General features: G+C 39.6%; 1 protein-coding gene across 4 annotated transcripts in view; it reads right to left on the minus strand.

Moving 5' to 3' along the window:
- The window catches only part of HABP2 (hyaluronan binding protein 2), a 36,665-nt gene extending 21,889 nt beyond the window's left edge, over positions 1–14,776 (minus strand). For 2 of the 4 annotated variants that reach the window (XM_083504969.1, XM_083504970.1), the window contains exons 1-3: positions 14,614–14,764; positions 8,537–8,570; positions 519–653 (exon numbers count right to left, since the gene is read on the minus strand). In XM_083504969.1, coding sequence (XP_083361095.1) covers positions 519–653; positions 8,537–8,570; positions 14,614–14,682 — 238 coding nt within the window. In that variant the 5' untranslated portion in view covers positions 14,683–14,764. Of the gene's footprint in view, positions 1–518; positions 654–8,536; positions 8,571–14,613 lie in introns of all 4 variants that reach the window. The other 2 variants (XM_083504971.1, XM_083504972.1) reach the window with 2 other exon arrangements.
- Positions 14,777–20,946: the final 6,170 nt, after the last annotated feature.

The raw sequence follows: 20,946 nt of genomic DNA on the forward strand, positions 1-20,946 counted from the left end.
ACAGCTGCCATCTCTAGATGGAGCTCTATACAATCTCAGAAAAGTATTGGACATTTTGTGGAAAATATAAGGTTTTCCTCCATTCAGATTTTCTACATATGACACAAACCATGGTGTAGCATCCCATGCTAATTATAAAATGACACAGATGAACTCATATTCATAATAAAAATAATAATAAATAATAAAATTCATAATAAAAGCTGCTGGATCTTGGGAGCTGTATCAACACAGAAATAACTATATCTCACATCTCTCTGTGTTACAGGTATAGATGGAACCTAAGTTGAAAAGAATGAAGCTATTTAAAAGTTGCTAGAATCCAAAGTGAATTGCAGAGTCTGAATTTGTTCTGTCAGTAGATGAGGTTTAGATCCTTTACTACAGGATTACAGTAATAGACAATACATTAATAACAACCAGTATAGCAATTCCTGTTACCCTGGAAGTAGTTTTCAATTCTCCCCAACCCCACACTTCCCCATTTCCCCATCACAAAGTGTGACCCAGTAAAATACCTTCATAACTGACGTATTCATGAAACCAGTCAGGATGTATAGCAGGGAGGCCATATCTAGTATTATCCTGCATTGGCTGGGCATCTTCATCGGTGTATTCATAGTAATAGCTGTCAGCTGCACCTATAGACCATACTACTACATGAATTATGAAATAGCATTTCAAGAAGTATTTCAGAAAATACTTACTTATGTAGCGGACCTCAGAAGTAACTGGAAGCACTTTTTCTATAAGAGGTCCTACTAGATTTGAATGAGCTTGGGCCAGTTGCTATCTCTAAGCTTAATCTACCTCAAAGGTTGGTTGATCTGGAGATAACATTGGGGTATTGACACTGCTTAGAGCTCCTTTGAGGAAAGACAGAATATACATGTAATAAAAAAAAAATGCAATACATAAAGTCCAGGTGATTTATAAATTTTCTTCCCATCATCGCTGTAGGCTCAGGCCAGGTCATCAATACATCCTTAATTTATTTTACCTTTACAACAGAAGATGAGATTCAGAGAAAATGACATGTCCTATGCTACAAAATGTGTTTTATGGCTGAGCAGGGTTCTGACCTTAAATCTTCCACACAGAGGTCATTATCCAGACTAATTATTTTGCTACTGAGACAATGTATCTAATTGCATCCCATAGGGAACAATGGGACTCCAGTTCAATTCTCACAATACTGAACATGATGAAGTCACATAAGCTCATTCTTACTGTGTCAGTTTTCTATGGCACATCCTTTGTTTGAATATTTGTCTTTATTATTTGATGAAAGCTAGTATATTTATCCTTTCTGGTGAATTCTTAATAACTAGAGCTCACATGCATGTGTTATAAATAGATAGCAGTTTTGAGAGCTTATAAAAAGAAAATACTCATCATACAGAATTAATGTGGCAATTTCAATTGTATCTTTGGAAGTGGGCTTTAGTTTTATGGTCATGTGAATGTGCATGCAGTTGCAAACACACTTGTGATGACTGAAGACATGGGCATTTACCAACCTGATCTGCTCAAAACAATGGTACTTTACCTCACACATAAAATATATATTTACAATTTTTATTTAAAATGGCATATCAACAAAGAATGTGACATTTTGAAACCTCCATTTAAACAGCAATCTTATCCTAAATATTTATATCTGTATATTTTTTAGTCTGCCTAGCACATGGCTAAAAGAACACAGTTCCATCATAGGGTGCAGTTCATATTCCATCCCAGTCTATGACAAAGCTTCTATTGGTTTTAGCACTTACATTTCAACTTTTAATGCTCATTTCTTTTCTTTACCTGCATTGTCTAGCCAGCTTATTTTTATCCCCCTCATAAGTCGAGACTACTCGCATACTCCTGCAAGGTCACTGCAACTTTGCTAATGGTCTTTGGGCCAGGAGAAAGTATATAGACTGCTTTAGGGTCCCAACCCCACTCAGGGACTGCCGAAATCACACTACTAGAATACAAGTAGTACGATAAAGTACAGATAATTATTCCAGTCTTCGTAGCTGCATAAGAGAAGGGACATATTCACGAACAAAGGGAACAAGTGGGAGATTCTCCTTAGCTTTGATCATGGTGCCACATTTCCAATGCACAGAAACAGATCTTTGTTCATAGCCATGGCTCTCAGGATACCCATTGACAAATAGCTTTCAGAACAGCAAAGTGAAGATGGGACGGCAGTTCTTTCCATAGACTTTTCACAGAAGTAGTTGATTAAGACGGGTCATCCGCTCTTTCCGGCAGGTGTCACTGCAGTTTGTTGGAACCACCGGTGAGTTTCAAAGAGCAGGTATGGTAATGAGGAGAGCGAAAAAGCATACAGGGACACTTTTAAAAGCTCTCCCCTAGGGCTGGGCCGATGGCCTGGTGGATAGCGCTTTGCCTTGAACTGATTATCAACGGTATTATCTTAGTTTTCTCAACTCATTCATTCTGTTGCAGCCTTTATCTTTATTCTTCCTTTGCTTCTGATGAAAAAAAAAAATACTTTTTGTACAATGGATGCTTTATATTTCATATTAAAATAGTACTTTCTTTTTTTCTATGTGCCAACCCTGGTATCTTGACGGCAAAAAAAAAAGAAAAAAAAGTTTCACCTCATTTATCGTTATGTCAAGTCAAGACTTCTTTTCTTCGCTCATTATTTCACAAGAGTTGAGTCTTTGCAATATGAAAGTGCTGCAGGAGTGCACGCCGGGCGGAGGAATAAGGATCTCATTCCAAGATAAGGCCATTGTCTTCACTGAGCAAATAAACTTTAATGTGATACAATAGAAAAGCAGAGGAAACCAAAGGGAGACTTCAAGCTGACATCGCGTGGGAGGATTTTCAAGAAGTTAGATTTCCCTCTGTTTATTTATTAAACTTCATCTAAGTAAAGGTGCCTTTGGCTCCACATGTACTTTTAACATCTGCATGTCATCCAGACATTCTACGGTACAGATGAAACAAACAGGACTTTTCCCCTTTTCTGAACAAAGGATCCATTTTTGGATCCTTTGAGGCCATCTTGATAGTTTCTCCCCCCTTGAGGACTTCTCCTTGATTATTATTATTTTTTGTCTAACTTGCGTTTCTTAGTTCCTGATGAAATGTTGGGTGACATCATTTGAGCCAGCTGCATGATAGCACCAGCCATTCAGAACTTCTATTTCAGTATGTTTCACACAGTGGTTGGTCTTTCTTTGTTCCTCTTTCTGTGAACATTTCTATTTGGATCATTTTGTTCAGTAATTGCTAATGAAAATTCAACCCACAAAGCTGGCAGAAGCAGAGAGAAGTTTATATCTGGGTCCAGACCATTTCAGTCAGCTAATTTTGACAGGAACAATCTGCTGTGTTGTGTCTGCTTAATCTAGTTCTAAATCTATGATTACGCACATAGGAGAGTCATTAATCATTCCAATAGGAAGCCCATGAATAGATATCATGAACAGACATTAGAAATGAATAGCATGTACTTATAAGATAATACAGTATATGTAACTTGCCAATATAGGTGTGAGGTTGTTTTTTTAAAAGGGACAAGTGAAGCCCATTTGAACATTGGTAGTAACTGGCTCCCAGATATGGACTTTAATCTTCAACAGTGACAGAAAAGTAACTGAGTCAATATTTGAGACTCCCAATGAGTTTTGAATAAAACTCCTTCTTCAGGGTTGATAATTATCATCAAAACAAATCTTCTCTTTGAGCAGGTAATTTTTAATGAAAGTCATTTTTGATTCATTCATTTTTGATACACCCTCTTACATTATTTCATACATTAAAAAACTACATAAGTAGGGCTCCAGGCTTTCTGCTCCAAGCCCTACAGTTTTCTTCTTCTTCTGTTTAACTTTGAATTTTGAAGCGAAAGTAGTCAAGTGGCCATACCATTTGTTTGCTAGCCTGGATGTGGCCTGATAATCTATTTTAGGTTACAGAATGGCCACTCAACACTTCACCTGATGGGACTGGAGGTTCCCACTTTTTACAGAGTCATGCACTTGGGCTGAGGTTACTACTGAGGCATATTTCAGACATTTGTTAGCTTCCAGTGCTCCTCTCTTTATCTTTATATGGTAAAAATGTACAGAAAATAATATAATATAATCTTGCCTCCTCCCCACCCAGCAATTTTCTTGGAAGTAGGTGATCCTATAGCTAATCCTCTTACAGTCAGCAATGTTTCAAAACATTTAGGTTCACTGGGTGAGTTTTAACTTGCAGAATGACACCAGTCTATGGTATACGAGTCCAGGGATCCTATATGCTAATAGGAAACATGTTCTCTAAGTGTGGATCCCTACATAGCCAAAACAGCAGTAGACGTACAAAAGAGAGGGGCACCCACAGGCTTGGGAGAACACTAAAGGTAGAAGAAGTACAAAAAACATTTCGAAAAGTTATGTCAGGATAGATTCCCAAAGCAGCCCAGTGAAGAATGAGCATGTTGAGTGGATACAGAATGCTGGCTGACTGGTGGGGTGGGTGGAGAAAATGGAGGACGGAAAATGAAATTGAGTATCCTGCAAACGAGCGCGGCTGGCACCATGAATAGGAGCACTTTGATATGTTAATGTTTTCAACAAGTCCCTCTTGTGTATTTTAATTGCTAATCTTTAGAGAGATAGGAAAAGCTGAAATAGAGCAGACCTCATAAAAAAACACACACAAAAGTTTTAAAATACTTCTGTCTCTATGTCTAGCTCTACACTGATGGCACTATGCTGAGCTGATTCTAAAACATAAAAATGGATAGGATTCAGATATACACATGACAGAACAACAGTTCTCCAGAGATGGGGTAAATACAACATTTTCATGGGGAAGAAGATTCCTTTTTCACATTGTTCCTAGGAAATGTAAGGATTAGCTTCTAACCCAATTCACTTCAAGGAGTCTGAACTAATTTAAAATGCCAATTTAGGAGCAGCCAATCTCACCAGACTTCCACAGTCAGGTAGGAAATAAAAATACTATCTTTAAAGCTAGAAATTCATTTAAGGTGTTAATAATGGGTATAACTTTATAAGATTAAAAACAGTATACTTGCCTAATTTACCACTTTACTATCGAAGGTAAAAATGGGTATTAAGATAAGGGAAGAGTATATATCTGGGCAAACAATGTCCATTTGCATTTAACAAGCAAAGTTTTTGTCCACATTGTCCGGAATCAATTCAGGAGCCAGCTGTATCAGTTGCACATCTCTAATAAGCATGATGAACCTATGAATTTGTTGTGAAATATAGGTTCATTATTATGGCAACTGTTTACACATGGCAGTATCACATGAAAGTCACTGGTTCTGTGTAGCATCCACAAATGTGCTCACAACTGAGTAGATGATTTCACCATGGCAGTTAAACTTTCCTCTTGGAACATTTTCATTGGTATGGCAAGAAAAAACTGCTTCCCTTATCCATTTGATGAGCTTCTGAACAAAACTGCCTTGCTTTGTGATATCAGGCACCATATACAATGGTACCTCGGTTTTCCAGCGTCTCGGAAGCATAATGTTTTGGTTTTCACTGAAATCCCGGAAGTGAATGATTCCATTTTTGAACGCGCCTCAGAAGTCGAACGGCTTCCGAGGCATGTTTCTCAATTTTCTCAATTGCATTTGCTGACCGCCCATTGCGCTTTGGTTGTCAAATGTTTCAGAAGTCGAATGGTCTTCTGGAGTGGATTACGTTTGACAACCAAGGTACCACTGTAGAATGATTACAGTAGCTTCCACATGACAGCCATAAAACGTAAACCAGCCCTGAGTCAAACTGCAGAAGGATTAGGTTTCAATAAGGATTCTTTTGGACAGGAAGAACTTGAATGTGTGAATCATATAATTCCTCAAGATGATGACGTTCCCTCATGTTTTTAGCATAAAGTGATTGGGGGAAATTGCAACCTGATTCTTAAGCTATACGATTACAAAGGTGGGTCCTGCTTAGTAGTTTTACCTCAGGAGCAGCGTTAAATATGAATCAATAGACAGCATGGTAGAATGCTGACACTCACCTGACCTTTGGTTTATTGCACCACTGCTACTTCCTGGGAGGTTTAGAAGGAGGAGTGAGATGGCAGTGAGGTCAGTATATTGCAAATGTAATGGCAGGAGCATCAGATTGGCTCAACTGTCTCCCCCTCCCCCTCTCCCTTTCTTCATGGTTGTCTTCTCCTTTCCCTATCCTTAGATTTTACCTCTTTCAAATGACCTTGAGAATGTCTCAGTGTAGTATCATATGCACACTACTTAATAGCGTTTCACTCCAGTTCTGACCATGTCTATTCAAATGTAAATCTAATTTTTAAAAATGGATTTACTCCACAGTGTGTGCAGGATTGCAACCTCAGTACCTTGGTTTTTCCCTTTGGCATAAATTCTGTTGCCGAGCTAGGGTTTTATTGTGAAAAATAAAAATCCTCTTTTTACTGATAGGTGAAATTGACCTTCACACATGAAGGCAAATTGGAATACATTCCATGAAACAGTTTTTATTACTCCTCTTCTCTAGCTCCTCAGTACTAAATAACTTTGTGGATCTAATATCTTTTATTTAAGAAATGTGTCTGTTCCATTCATTTAAATTATTCATAACAAGCCATTGGTTTTGTAAAGTAAAAGCAACATTTTTTTAAAAAAATATATCTAAGCACATAATTAACACTCAAATTCTGATACATTGGCTTATTTTAACATATTACAGAATCACAGCCTTCATTCTCTGTAAATGCAGAAAAATCTTAACACACTTAAAGATGCAGTGATTTGACATTTGTCACTGAAATGTGACTATTACACAAAATTAAATGAGACATCCTACATGTATTTTCAAAGCATAACTTTCTTCTGTGTAGTACAAAAAAGACCCTCCTCTCTGTTACTGTAGTTGATAGGCAGAGATTGACTTTAAAAGCTTGAAATTAGCTTTGAGGACTTGGACGATCTTTTAAACTGCTTATACTTTCATCTGCATTTTTGTATGTTGTTTGAGCTGTGAATCAATTAGTGAATTTCTGATCAATACTCTCTGATTCATTCATTTATAGAGACCCTGTTCCAGAGAAAAGAACCACTCTACCATAGAGAACTGCTGTTATATCTCTGAACCGTCCCAATGAAGCCTCTGCCACCTTGGAGATCCTTTATTTACTAAGTCCTCATGAAAATTCACCAGCTTTTTAGCACAAATGTATCCTGATAGACCCATTTTGCAAAGCAATGTCCCCCCAATACAATGCATTTGTGCATATTATTTTCACTAATATATGCTTTTTGATGCTTATTTTACCCTACTGTTTGCATTTTTGTACACATTATTTGATTGGACAACTGCATTGCAAAATTCGGAGTGTGAATTTTGAAGGATTTCAGTTATTGTACCGTTTTGAATTACTTAGGTTTGCCTTTAAATAGTAACTGAGTGGAATTTCTTCTCCATCCCTAGTCCAAGAAGTTGGACTGTTTATTTCTAAGGTTAGTAAAGGTCTCCAGCTGTACAAAGTTATACCATTTTGTATAATAGTTTTCAAAAAGTACAAGATGACAAATAGAAAATGGCCCAACATTATATTTTAATGTGTCATTCCAAAATAATGTAAAGATTGATACTTTCCGTATAAACATATTTTTCATAGTATGTGAAGGGCACCTCAGAGAAGTATTACATCGTTTTTGACATAAATTTATTCCAAACTCTGTAAACTTTAATACAGGAAGTAAAGCAGATCACTTTCCATAACATGTAATACACATTTTATCTGCTATTAATTCATTACTGCTTTTGCGTCAGACTTACCAACCACCAGGATATAATGTTCAGTATTCTCCTATGCATGTCTACTCAGACGTATGCAGTACTGAACTCAGTGGGACTGACTTCCGAGTAGACATTTATATACTTATTCCCATTTAGGAATCATTTCCTGTGAAACATCTCAAAGTAATTGAACAATAGAAACATCAGTAATAGAAATATATGTAAAACAATTTGATATATTTGATGAAAAACAAATTCAAACAATTTCCTATAAAGACAATTTCAAACCCAACAGGTTTTATTCAGTGCTGCTGTTCTGCTAGTGCAGCAGATTTCTGTCTGTGAAACCAAACTTTCCCCTCCTTCTTTCCCCTACAGAGCTTACTGCCCCAACCCCCAAAATCTGTTCCAGAGGACTGAAGGATCCTCCAGAGCAGATTTTGAGGGCACCTGAGAAAGGAGAGAGGGGGAAATCGCACCGCGTTGCACTGGATGCAACCCAGAGCAAATACAGCCTAGAATAAAAAAATCTCCACTTAAAAGAGCAGTTGAAAAAGGACAAGCATAGGATTGTGCTGTTAATTTTCCACACTGCCAGCAAAAGTTTCAAGTCTTATTCCACCAGAATCAGTGGATTTGCTAAGCTGCTTAAAATCAAACCTTCAATTATGCTTCTTGCTCAGTTAAGTTATAGCCTCCTTAGCTATATGATAGTGCACATGTTCTGAAGTATTTGCCACAAAGGAAAAAGAAGAAGTTGTATTGCTTACCAGCTTGCTGGTCAAATGACAGGATATAAGAAAGCTGCAAGAGAAGAAGAAAAATGGACATGTATAAAGCCAACTAAGTCAGATTTTAGGCACTGCCTGGGAAGTCCTTTTAATAAAGCTGCTCCATTTGGAAATTGGATTATCCTAAACCCTTCCTTGTTACTCAAAGCAAATGCATTTGAACAATACGGACGGTAATATTGTGCAGTTTTCAAGGACGAAGTTGCACATTTATTTATTTAAAATCGTCTCTATGCAGCTTTCTCTTAACAATTTTAAAAGCAGCTCACAAACTCAACAAATGCTTTACGTTTTGTGGAGAATCTCTGCTGGACAATGGATAGATCATTTCAGAGGGGAGAAGAGAGATAGATTTAGATTTCTAGGACTCCACTTCTCTGAAATGCTTTATAGTCCTTCCCATAAATCCTATTTACTAATAGTGAACTCATTCTTTGAGTGCTGATTAATTCAAAATGACACTATCCACAAACAAGGGGAAAGTATCAGCACTAGATCTGGGGAGAACTGCTTAGCCAGGTATAATAAATACATACACAAATGAAATGAAATAAATAAATAAATAAATACACACACACACAAATGCAATAAATAAATACACAAATGCAACTTTTAGGAAAACACCTTAAGGAGGGGAAGAGCCACTGCCAGATAACTACAGTTTCCAGGGGGCCTTATGAGAAGAAATAACTATTGGGCTTGTTTTACTCTGTGTTATAGTAAAGGTAAAGGGACCCCTGACCATTAGGTCCAGTCATGACCGACTCTGGGGTTGCGGCGCTTATCTCGCTTTAGTGGCCGAGGGAGCTGGCGTACAGCTTCCAGGTCATGTGGCCAGCATGACTAAGCCACTTCTGGCGAGCCAGAGCAGTGCACAGAACCGCCATTTACCTTCCCGCCAGAGTGGTACCTATTTATCTACTTGCACTTTGATGTGCTTTCGAACTGCTAGGTGGGCAGGTGCTGGGACCGAGCAACAGGAACTCACCCTGTCGCAGGGATTCAAACCACCAACCTTCTGATTGGCAAGCCCTATAGGCTCTGTGATTTAGACCACAGCACCACCTGAGTCCATGTTAAAGCCACCTAGAATGCTTAACTGCGCAAGTTAAGACACCCACCACTTGCTTGCTACTCTTGTATATAAATTCAGCACGCTCCTGAATATATATAACCAGTATTTTACTATTGAACTACAAGCTAGTACATATGCCACCATTTAAAGCCTGCAATCTTTCATTTGCTTGTCCATTTCTTTTTTGCTTGTTATGTTCTACGTTGCCAGAAGAGGGAGGGCTTGTCTTTCAAAGTTTGAAAGGAAACGGAAAAATAGGTACTGATACTGTATTTCACAAAACCAATTGTTTCTGCTATCCAGCGTAGCTAGATACTGCATTTTTATTAAGGGACAAATATACTAAATACCATAATTGTGTATAATTTTGTATAATATACATGCTAATTCTGTAATCAGCTGAGACAATATTCATTTTGAAGTTTGAGAGACTTTCGGGAGCTTTATTTTAATGCACTATTTCAGGAAACCAATGACAAAAACACTTAACTCAAAAATGCAAGAAACAACTGTTTTTAGAATCATTTTGAGATTCCTGAGCCTATATTAATATATTGGAATTTTATTTGAAAAATGGTTGCAGTTCAAAATGTCAAAACTTGAAATTATCTTAATTTCACCTGACAACATGCGGGACGTTTTCCAAAGTACAGTGTTGCTCAGGTAAAAGAAGCCAAAGATTACAGAGAATAATTTGTACCCTAGAGAGTTTGGTGTATTTTTGTTTAAAAGAGCCTGGAGGATGCAGGTAATGAAAAATAATAATACTCTGAGCACCTGGAATTTGGTGCTATTTCATTCATTCATTCAGTATATTTCTATCTTACTCCTCAATTCTAAAAATGTGCAAGGTGGCCAATGGGCACCCTAAAGCTGGTATGGGTGTAACATAGAGACTCAAGGTGCCTCTGACCTCTATGGCTGCACAAACACCATGCAGAATCCTGCCTCCCCCCCCAAAAAAAATAACCCTGGGAATTGTAGTTTACAAATCACAGGGGTAAAGTTCTCAGCACACTTAAACTACAGTTCCCAGGATTCTTGGGCTAGGTGTGCTTTAAATGTGCATTAAATGTACAGTGGATGCAACAGCCTTAGAGTGCTGTATGCTCAGTTAGATTATGGCTACGCTGGTAGAAAATTGGTCTCTTTGCTTGTTTTGGGGTCCTGTTAAATGCTCAAGTTTTCCATGTTCTGGATCAGGCCATAATATAGAATGAAAACAGCAAAATTAAGAGTTGTGTGCTGTAACACATTCACTTGTAGATGTGCAATAGAATTCCCCTAGTATAGGTCATTTCAGTCTGGAACTACAGTGGTACTCGGGTTACAGACGCTTCAGGTTACAGACTCCGCTAACCCAGAAATAGTACCTTGGGTTAAGAACTTTGTTTCAGGATGAGAACAGAAATCGTGCAGCGGCAGCGGGAGGCGCCATTAGCTAAAGTGGTACCTCAGGTTAAGAACAGTTTCAGGTTAAGAACGGACCTCCAGAAAGAATTAAGTTCTTAACCTGAGGTACCACTGTATAAGAGATGAAACCCGAAAAGTGCTTAAAAGTCTGCCATACAAAGCAAAGAGAAAATGTATTTTCATAGCAACCGAGGAAAAGAAAAATGGAAGTAAGTTTCACCACAAATATTTCCAACCTTTTCATATTTATAAACTACTTAAATGAAAACAACAATTCCACAGTACTGGGGAACAATAAGAGAGAATGGCAAAACTAGGTATTTCCAGAGGGATAGCCATGTTGGTTTCTCCCCCCCTCCCCGGCTGTTGGCATTAAAATAAAACTTGCTTTGTCATTCAAATACAAGTTCCTACCCACAGAAGTGGATCAGCAGATGAGAGGAGAGCTGCTATACCAGCTTCCCAGAAGGTGTGTTGCTGTTGCTTACGGGGAGGTAGCAAGGAAGTTGCCTTGGTGCAAACACATTGGCAGGGCCATTCCAGGGTTCTTGCTGGTGCCTTTGCACCATGCTAGCCTCCCTGCTGCCTCCCCTCCCTTTAAGCAGCAGTGTTGGGAAGCTAGCATAGCAGTTATACCCCACCCCATGAGCCACTTCTGCCTGCCTAATATACATAATTTTTAACACATTATTTCATTGACGAACTGCATTACAAAATTCAGAAAAGTGTGATGGTTGGGGTTTTTTTGTTTTTTTGTTATTTAAAGCCATACAATGACATTCTAAACAGAGTTTCAAAGGATAGTTGGTTTTTCTTCAGGTATTGTTTTAGGGACTGCAAATCAGGTAAAATCAAAATACAACAAAATTTCATCACCAGTCACCTTCATGTGAATGAGGCAGATGCTGCAGTAACATTACAGTGTAGCCTTGAGCACCGAAGCACCTTTTCCCTGCTTTGCTCAACAATTTTAAGGCTTAGAGAATTACTTTGGGTAAGCTGAAGAATCAGAAAATTACATAAAAATATTGTAGAATTCAAAATAGAGTGAAACATTTATTTTTTTAAAAAAATATCCTGTAAGTAGTAGCACCTCCAGGTTTAAGGTTCTATCTCTCACCCTATCCCAAAGTCAGACCATTTAATTTCATTTTACGGCAAGAATTTACACCCTTTTGCACCATTTCAGCTGAGCTTGCGTATTTGGTCCCTTTGACAGGGCAGATTTCATTTAGACAGGGACAGCAAAGCCTGTTGGGTTACAGCTCAAGAGGCAGGCCTTCCGATGAGCCTGACACAAGATTTCTGCATCATCAAACCTTTTGCTATCTGTGCTGAGAATGCAGGTTATGCAGCTCGACTTAAAGCTTATGGAAGCCCATTAAGACTCTTTAGCTGTAAGGGAACTCTCATGCTTCAGGGCATATGCTGATTGCCTTCAGGGGTCAGAAAGAATTTTTCCCTCTATAAGAGATCAGTGCAACATTTGCTAATGCATCTAGCTAAGACATTTTGCAATCCTGTAGCTTCAGGCAGACCCAGACCCATCCTGTAAAAAGAGCATATTGGGTTTCCTTGATCAATGAACAATGCTGAATTGGCAACTTGCTTCCCCCCTCTAGAGACTAATAGGTTACAATGCAGCAGAACAGAAGACATTTTCTCGCATGCACAGAACAGATGCCTGGCGATCATTTTAAAGAGCAAACTCCTTTTGTAAATGTTTGCAGCCAACTCTTAAGCAGTTCTACTCAGAAGTAAGTTCTAAGTTCAGGGCTTAATTCCTAATAAGTATGCATAGTGCCAATTGTGTGCAGGCTAAACATGTGTCTGTCACGTTCACATAGCAAGTTTGTGTGTGTGCATGTCTATACTTAACAGAAAAGAAAGCATGTAAGAAAAGAAGCAAAACCTGCCTCCCTTTCCTCTGCTGTACCTCATTGCACCAACTTTCAGCCTTTGACTTTTCTTGTATTAAATGTTATGAACTGCTGGTACTGTCATAAATACACTCAGGCTATATACTTCCTTAATTCAGCAATGGAAACATCAATATTATTTAGTCAGTGACTGCATTCTCTTGGAGGAGTAGTTGGGCGGGACTGAAACTGGGTGGATCAAATGCAAACACCCTCCTCCCCCCACTCTCCCTCTCCCACCACCACCCATAAAGTCAAACACCTATCCTCTCTTTCCCATGCTTTCAGACACAAACACACACTGTTGAGATTTCCATTCCACCTTAAGGAGCAGACATGGAACTGTTGCGTGTCACATGTCTGTTTACATTCCAGCACAGTATGCTGGGAACTTCCATTGTGTGTATAGCTTTTGCTTCTCTCTCCCCCCCCCCCGAGAAGACAAAGAGGGACCACATTTTTTTTGTCCTGATTTATGATTAATAAATCCGTAGTTGTAGTATGCTTCCACAAGCCTCACACCTATTCTGTGTGTGCAGTTCGCTCTGCTGAGATAGTGTGCCCTGGCTTTGAAACCCGGGTCGCTGATGTACATCTGAGCAGAGGCTGATGGGTCTTTGCAGTGGGACAGCTGGAAGGAGATGAGTCAGCTGGGGCTAGCCAGCTGGCCTTGCGACCCTCTGCATGCTGACACACACACACACACACACACACACACACACACACACACAAAATGACCCAATTCACCTATCATCCATTCATTCATTTTCTCTCTCATTCCCCTCCTCCCTTACATGCACCCCTAAGTCAACCTACCCACACAGTCATTGTTTACTGCCTTCTAGACGGAACTTTCAACGCAACCCTACCCAGAACATGTCACACACCTACTCCTAGATCACAAGGTCCCCCAGCACACAACACATTTCATAACTGAATTACATTGGCAACAGATGTTTTCTCACATCTTATTTGGAAAGGGCCTCCATGGCCAAGAATATAGTCAGCTTACAACATATTTGCCATCAAGTGATCACAACACATTCCCGGCAGGATTTATTCCAAGAAGTTCATATTACATTAATTACAATGAAACACCATGTTTTATTAAAAACTATCCCGCTGCATATTCTGCTGTGTTCTTTCTCTGTGATTGCTTTGCATTTTAGCAACATTAATTGATTTTCAGTAAGAAAACCCTATATTTCCATGAATGTTGAATTCCAGACAGTGGTTGGTCAACTTTTTGGACAGGAGTAAACAAAATATGTAATATGCACCTTGTAAAGCAAGTAGCAACCCACAATTTGCATAAATTATTGGCATTCACAGATACAGATTTTGTTTTGAGGAAGAAAGAAAAAGAATCATGGAAGAAGCAGGAACAGAAAATGCCAAAGCTGGAAAATGTGTTTACTAATTTTACATTTTTAAAGTGATGTGTCCCTTTTCCAACCTTTTCCATGTTTCCACTGGATTAGGGACATATTTTCCCAATAATGTTCTGATAAATATTAAATCCATAAAATTCTGCTATGTATTTTGCTTGGTTGCTGATCTAAAGGCTCAGCTTTATGAGCAGTCTGATATTCTTCTGACATGAATTCATCAATCCACATTAAAGAAGTTCTTTAAATAGATATACTTACACAAACAGTTGCTCTTCCAACAAAGACAATGAGGGGAAGAATCGACAGACAGACAAAAGAGTTAACCATCCTTATTTTCACAAGGCTTTCCCCCCCTTTTTGTGAACAAGCTTTTCGTTCTTTCCAATTCCCCCTCCTGTTAAGTCAATCTAAATAGTTAGAGAACAGGTTTACGCATTGCAAATTATTAACTACATTTTCCATTTTGATTATCCTGATCCAAGAAGTACTATTGCTAGAGAGTTTCCCAATCTGAGCTTTCTCTATGGCATATATTAAGGGACACTGCAGCTGTTTATTTATCAACCTTTATTCTTTTTCATCTGGATTTATCACTAGTTTCAGTCATCTGATTCCTACAGTGGGAGATGTAGCAGGTCCACAGTAAGATCTAAGAGTTGCTTCAAGTCCTCATTTTTCTTTCAGGAAGCTAAATGTCCTTGCTGTCTAAGGCCGTAATCCAACCAAAATTAAGCACATATTTTATTAAGTTATTGTTTTTAAGGCTGCAATCCTACAGCCAGCGGATATAATGAAGAAACATTATTTATTTATTATTTCTATTTATAACTCACCCTTCACAAAATGGCCCCAGGGTGGAGCACATACATCATCAAAGCAACCATTAAGACATTATTCCAAAATAAAAAGAAATGGGATAAGTGCAGCTCTGCTGGCAGAAAGGGAAATCCAAGTTTAGGATAATATCTACACCGCCAGGGTGTCCCCCACCACACCCCAATGCCTGAAAAGAACTCTACAAGTATACATGTCCCTCTGCTGGTGGTGACCATACTGGGGCATTCCAGGGAAGTGGGTAGGTCAGGTGTGGTGGCAGATCCACTGGATCCAACTCCCTTCTCAATTTCCTGGTATACCCATAAAATTGGCCTAGAACTCATTAACACCCCCCACCCCAAAGTCAAATGAAAAATCCTATTCGCCCTGCCCTACGGCTGCAGCAAGTAGGCAGACTGATAGGCATGGTGATTCTCCACCACAGAATCTTTCTCCGTCTTCTCATCTCTGCCCCTCATTTAGGATTGCTTTGCCCAGCATTCGCAGCCTACTTTTCTGTTTAAACTTTCAAAGCTGCATTGCCATACCTACCAAGGTACCAGGGATGAAGCCCCTTTGAACACAATGGGACTTTTGAGTAGATGCATTGAATGATGCACCAGTGAGGCAATGCATTGATGTACACGGGCAAGATTGAAGCAAAGGAGACTGGGCCAATCTCCAGTTGTTTTGTTTACAGTGGTACCTTGGGTTACATACGCTTCAGGTTACAGACTCCGCTAACCCAGAAATATTACCTGGGGTTAAGAACTTTGCTTCAGGATGAGAACAGAAATCGTGTTCTGGCGGTGCGGCAGCAGCAGGAGGCCCCATTAGCTAAAGTGGTGCTTCAGGTTAAGAACAGTTTCAGGTTAAGAACGGACCTCCAGAACAAATTAAGTACTTAACCCAAGGTACCACTGTATTGTATCACAATCTTTCTCCAATTGATAGGAAATTTGTGGCAGTTTGTACAGAGGCACAACACACCCATCCCTCCTGTGAAGGAAAAACTGCTGCATAAGATGGACAGGTTGAACAAGTACAGTTAGCAGAGGCATTGCTTATAGGCCATCTAAAGCTTAACAAGTCTCTTCTAAACTGCTTTCCAACTGTTGCCCTACCAATCTCCCCTGCCACTACGGTCTATCATTCCAGAGAAATACCAAAGATTCCAGGAGCAGTCAAAATGGCTGATAGTGTTGAGGCCACTGGGACAGAGTGGTAGGAAAGCTCTCTTCCAGGGATGTTTTTCCACATTGTCTCACTGTAAAGAACTAACCCCCCCAAATCAGCTACGGAAGAACTCATATTCCCCAGAATATATTATGAGAAGCACTGTCAGAGAATGAAGTAATTCTTCTGTAATGTTATGATTCTGATTCAGGCAACGTCAGAGACAGGACACTGGACCATTATGTCAATCCAGTATGGCTATATTTATGTTCTTGTATTAATCCACGCAGATCTTAGCACACACGTTCATGTGGAGGTGCTCACTGCCAAACAGTGTTTGCTGTCTTACAAAAGTTTCCATAAATAAGGTAACTTTCTCTAGCTAGAAAGACAGGAAGATGAAAGGAATGTAATAAAGCACAGCTTTATGTAATCTGTCCTTGACAAAGATGAGGTGCACTGAATTTTAATAAAGCCCTGATTCATCAAATCTCAAACAGAATTAAAGTGTGGACTGGATCCTAATAACAACATGCTTTAAACCCATGAAAGATAAATTAAAGGATGCAAAACTGCTATTGACAAACATTGATTATATGTACTTTGAAGGACTTTGAAGTTGTGCCAGATGCATCTTGTCAGCCTCCTAAGTTTTCTTTTAAATCTCATTGCATAAGGCTTTTACTTTTTAATTATTTCCCCCTGCAAAGTCTTTGATCAAGTGAAATATAGATCATATTTGGGTGATGCCACTTCCTTTGCTTTCTATTAAGATGTGCCCTTGTGCATCACTTCAGTGACTTCTTTTCAAAAATAATATAGTACACACTAAACATAATGTCGTGCTGATACCAATATAGTTAAAAATCCTGCTTCTTGTATGTGTGGGCAAAACTGGTCACACTGCACAGATTTGTCTGTACTATGCAAGCATTAGGTTGGGCAAATGTATCATAAATCAATCTTTCCCAACATCAGGGTCTTTTCCAGGGAGTCTTCTCTTCTGATGAGGTGGCCAAAGTATTGCAGCCTCAGCTTCAGGATCTGTCCTTCCAGTGAGAACTCAGGGCTGATTTCCTTAAGAATGGATAGGTTTGATCTTCTTGCAGACCATGGGACTCTCAAGAGTCTCCTCCAGCACCATAATTCAAAAGCATCAATTCTTCGGTGATCAGCCTTCTTTATGGTCCAGCTCTCACTTCCAAACATCACTACTGGGAAAACCATAGCTTTAACTATATGGACCTTTGTTGGCAAGGTGGTGTCTCTGCTTTTTAAGACGCTGTTGAAAGAGGTCATGGAATCATAGAACCACCGAGTTGTAGAGTTGGAAGGAACTACAAGGGTAATCTAGAGCAGTGTTTCCCAACCTTTTTTGGGCAAAGGCACACTTGTTTCATGAAAAAAATCTCGAGGCACACCACCATGTCAGATGGGGAAAGGTCACTTTTTACTTATGTAAAAAAAAAAAAAAAAAAAAATAGTAACAGCATAGAAGGTAATGGTTAGGCTAGCATCCCTCTTCCAAATATGCTAGGTTTTTATTTGCAGGGACTGTTCTACATGGGAAAGCATTCAGCACTGTCATTCTCCCATCTGCCATCTGAATTGGTACTATTCTGGGTCAACTTACTCTGCTGCATGTGTAGATGAAAATGGCACCAAGTGTGGGGGAGGGGGCAGAACAGGTTTCAGATACAGGATATTAAGCATACACGTACTTCAGATTGAACTGGTTGCTTGCTTTGCAAGTTTTCATTTCCCAAATGACTGCCTTGGCAAGCGCAATACCTACCAGGCTCAACGCCGGACTCGCGCTGCCGCTTCCCGCGCTCTCAAGGACCCGGGAGGAGGAAGGCGTGAAGGGAATCCCGAAGGCGCGAAAACCTTGCGCATGCGCAGGCCTTCCGCCTGCGACAGCCCAGTAGGCCGGCCGAAGCGAGTGGCGATGGGATGTGGGAGGGAGCTCGCTTGCCGCCCCGCGTGTGCCTATGTGGGGCACGTTACAGCCCCGTGACGTCAGCGCCACGCAGGCAGCCAGGCAGGCAGACGGTGAGAGCCCCGCGCTGGGCGGCTTCTCCTCGCCGCCGCCCCCCCGCCTCTCGCCGCCCGACTCGCCTGCCTCCCTCCCACGGCACACCAGGCAACGTCTCGCGGCACACTAGTGTGCCGCGGAACACCGGTTGGGAAACACTGATCTAGAGCAACCCTCTTCAGCATAGGAATCGTTTTGTGCAGAAAGGAGGTTGAACTCACAACCCTGTGATTAAGTGTCCCATGTTCTACCAACTGAGCTACCCTACATAGGTGTGACAAGGTACCATTTTACATTTCATATCTGAGAAAGTGAGAGAGAATCAGTCAGTTACTCCCCCTCCCCCATGGCTGTGACTCACTCCATTTCATGCATGCTAGCTACTGAACTACAGCAGTTCCTACAGAAATGTTGTGAATGTCAATGAGGTTTGGATGACAAAACAGCCAAGGTGCCTTTGAAAAATATATACTAATGCATTTGTAAGATCTGTGTGACACAGAAGATCTTTGCGGCTTATGATTTTGTGTAATGCCTTCAACAAACTTTGATACAACTGTAATAGTAGCAGCAGCACGGTGGAAATTATGGAATAATATATACCATTGATTTTGAAGTACATATAGAAATGGCAAAATAGAAGTGTTCAAAAGGTAGGTTACATGAGATGTACAAAGACAGTTTCTATAGGAGTATCCTAACTGGATAGTTTAGTTGAAGATTAGAGGCGATTTTTAAAAATCTGAAATACTGAATCAAAGTTTTGTAGGCATTTACCAAGTGGAAGTATCAGCTGAATGGAAGAGAATAGATAGAAATTCATGTAAAATATTGGAAGGGTTAAAATATTCAGATTTGAAATGGATGACACTTCCTTTTTACTTTGTCCACATTAATTCTCTACTAGAATTCCCTGCGGAAAAAAATTGAAAAGTGAAGAGATATTCCTAAGCGGGTTGCAGTTTGTTAAAGAGTTGGAAATGCAGCTTTTCATATTTTTTTAAAAAATGTATTTATTTAGGTGTATTTGGGCCCATGAAATTTGCACAATGATAAACAAACAAGGATTGTGGTGAGGGTGGGGGAATACAGTGAATTTAACAGCTACAACAATTTTTTCCTGGTCCCCATTTGGGCTAAACAAACGAAATATTCTATAGTATTACTGCATGTGTTTTGTTGAGACATACTTCCTTTGTTTAGCCCACATGAAATAAATGCCAGTAGATTCCCAACATGGGGCCATGTTGGGCCTATTGCATCTTGTATGTACATGAAAAATCACAGAAAGTTGCCTCCAGTTAGTGAAGTCTGTTCCTCAAAAAATCTGTGTTCATTTGACTTTCTGCTCAGTTTCAGCTTCATGAAAGCACGACTCTTTTAAGCCCCCCACATCCTGAATGCCTAATCTTGTGGTTCTCTCATATTAGTATCACTTACTTCCACATCATTGTGGAAATCAATATGACAGTGTGGATGAACCCAGTTAACACTCTCAGAATTGATGCTCAGGATCAGACCTCCATTTCATAACACTTACCCTCAAAGGATTACCCATTCCCATAGAATCAGATGCCAGAGACAGAACTAAAAGAAACATCAATAAAAAAAACAGAAAATAAACTGTGAGGGAGCCTAATATAGCACAGACCACTATGAATTAAACAACATCCTAGAAATCTTCACACAATAATTGATTTGCTCATTTGTACTTCTCTCTCTTCTTTAATCTTTCAGCAGGGCTCCTCTCTTCCCTCCTTGCTTTTTAAATATTCTGTGTTCATCTGTTGTCTGCAATATTGTTTCTGATCTCTCCCCATTCTATCAGTCATTTGTACACAGAGACTAGTCCACATGCTCTGGTCTCCTTTTCTAATAACTTAAAAAGACACACACAAAAAACTAATCACCTAGACTGAGCCATTCACATTGTTGTAAGAGTCTCTTTGATTTGTTAAACACCTCTGCATAAACTGTTCCTTTCCAAGTACTTGAATGAAAGGAGGGTGAGAATGTGCCACTGTGTTTGCTTAAGATCTATGGAATCAGCTTAAAAAAGAGAGAGGGAGAGAAATGCTATCACAGGAAATGTCTTCTAAATTTATATTGTCAAAAGCCCACCTGGAACCAAATGGCTGCTGGGATTTAGGAACACCCTTTTTTTTTTAGTGTCTGTCGCATTGACAGAACAATGTTGCTCCACATCAAGCTGACAGCCAATTTAGACTTGATCCAGGAGCCATACGTACCCACTTAAAAAGTTTACTGCCTGGCATCAATACTGTCATTTCTATCCTGTCCATGCATTTGAGTCTTTGGAATTAAGGCCCCTTCACCTTGCAGGTGGCTGAAAGGTAATGATGAGCTGAAAATTATGGTTGGAGGCTAGAGCTTACAGAGAGAACTGCCGCATACATTGTAAGCTTTTAAATGTTTAAACTTATCTGCAATCACCTCAATGTTTACTTCTCTGGCCAAATGGTTAGTTCGATCAGATACCTCTGGGTTTCCTAGAGGAAACATAAACACAGAACTTCATTTTGCCTTGGCACCATGTTTGCTCA

The sequence above is a fragment of the Podarcis liolepis genome (genome assembly GCF_965112155.1).
Source record: "Podarcis liolepis genome assembly, chromosome: 5".
Lineage (NCBI taxonomy): Eukaryota > Metazoa > Chordata > Lepidosauria > Squamata > Lacertidae > Podarcis > Podarcis liolepis.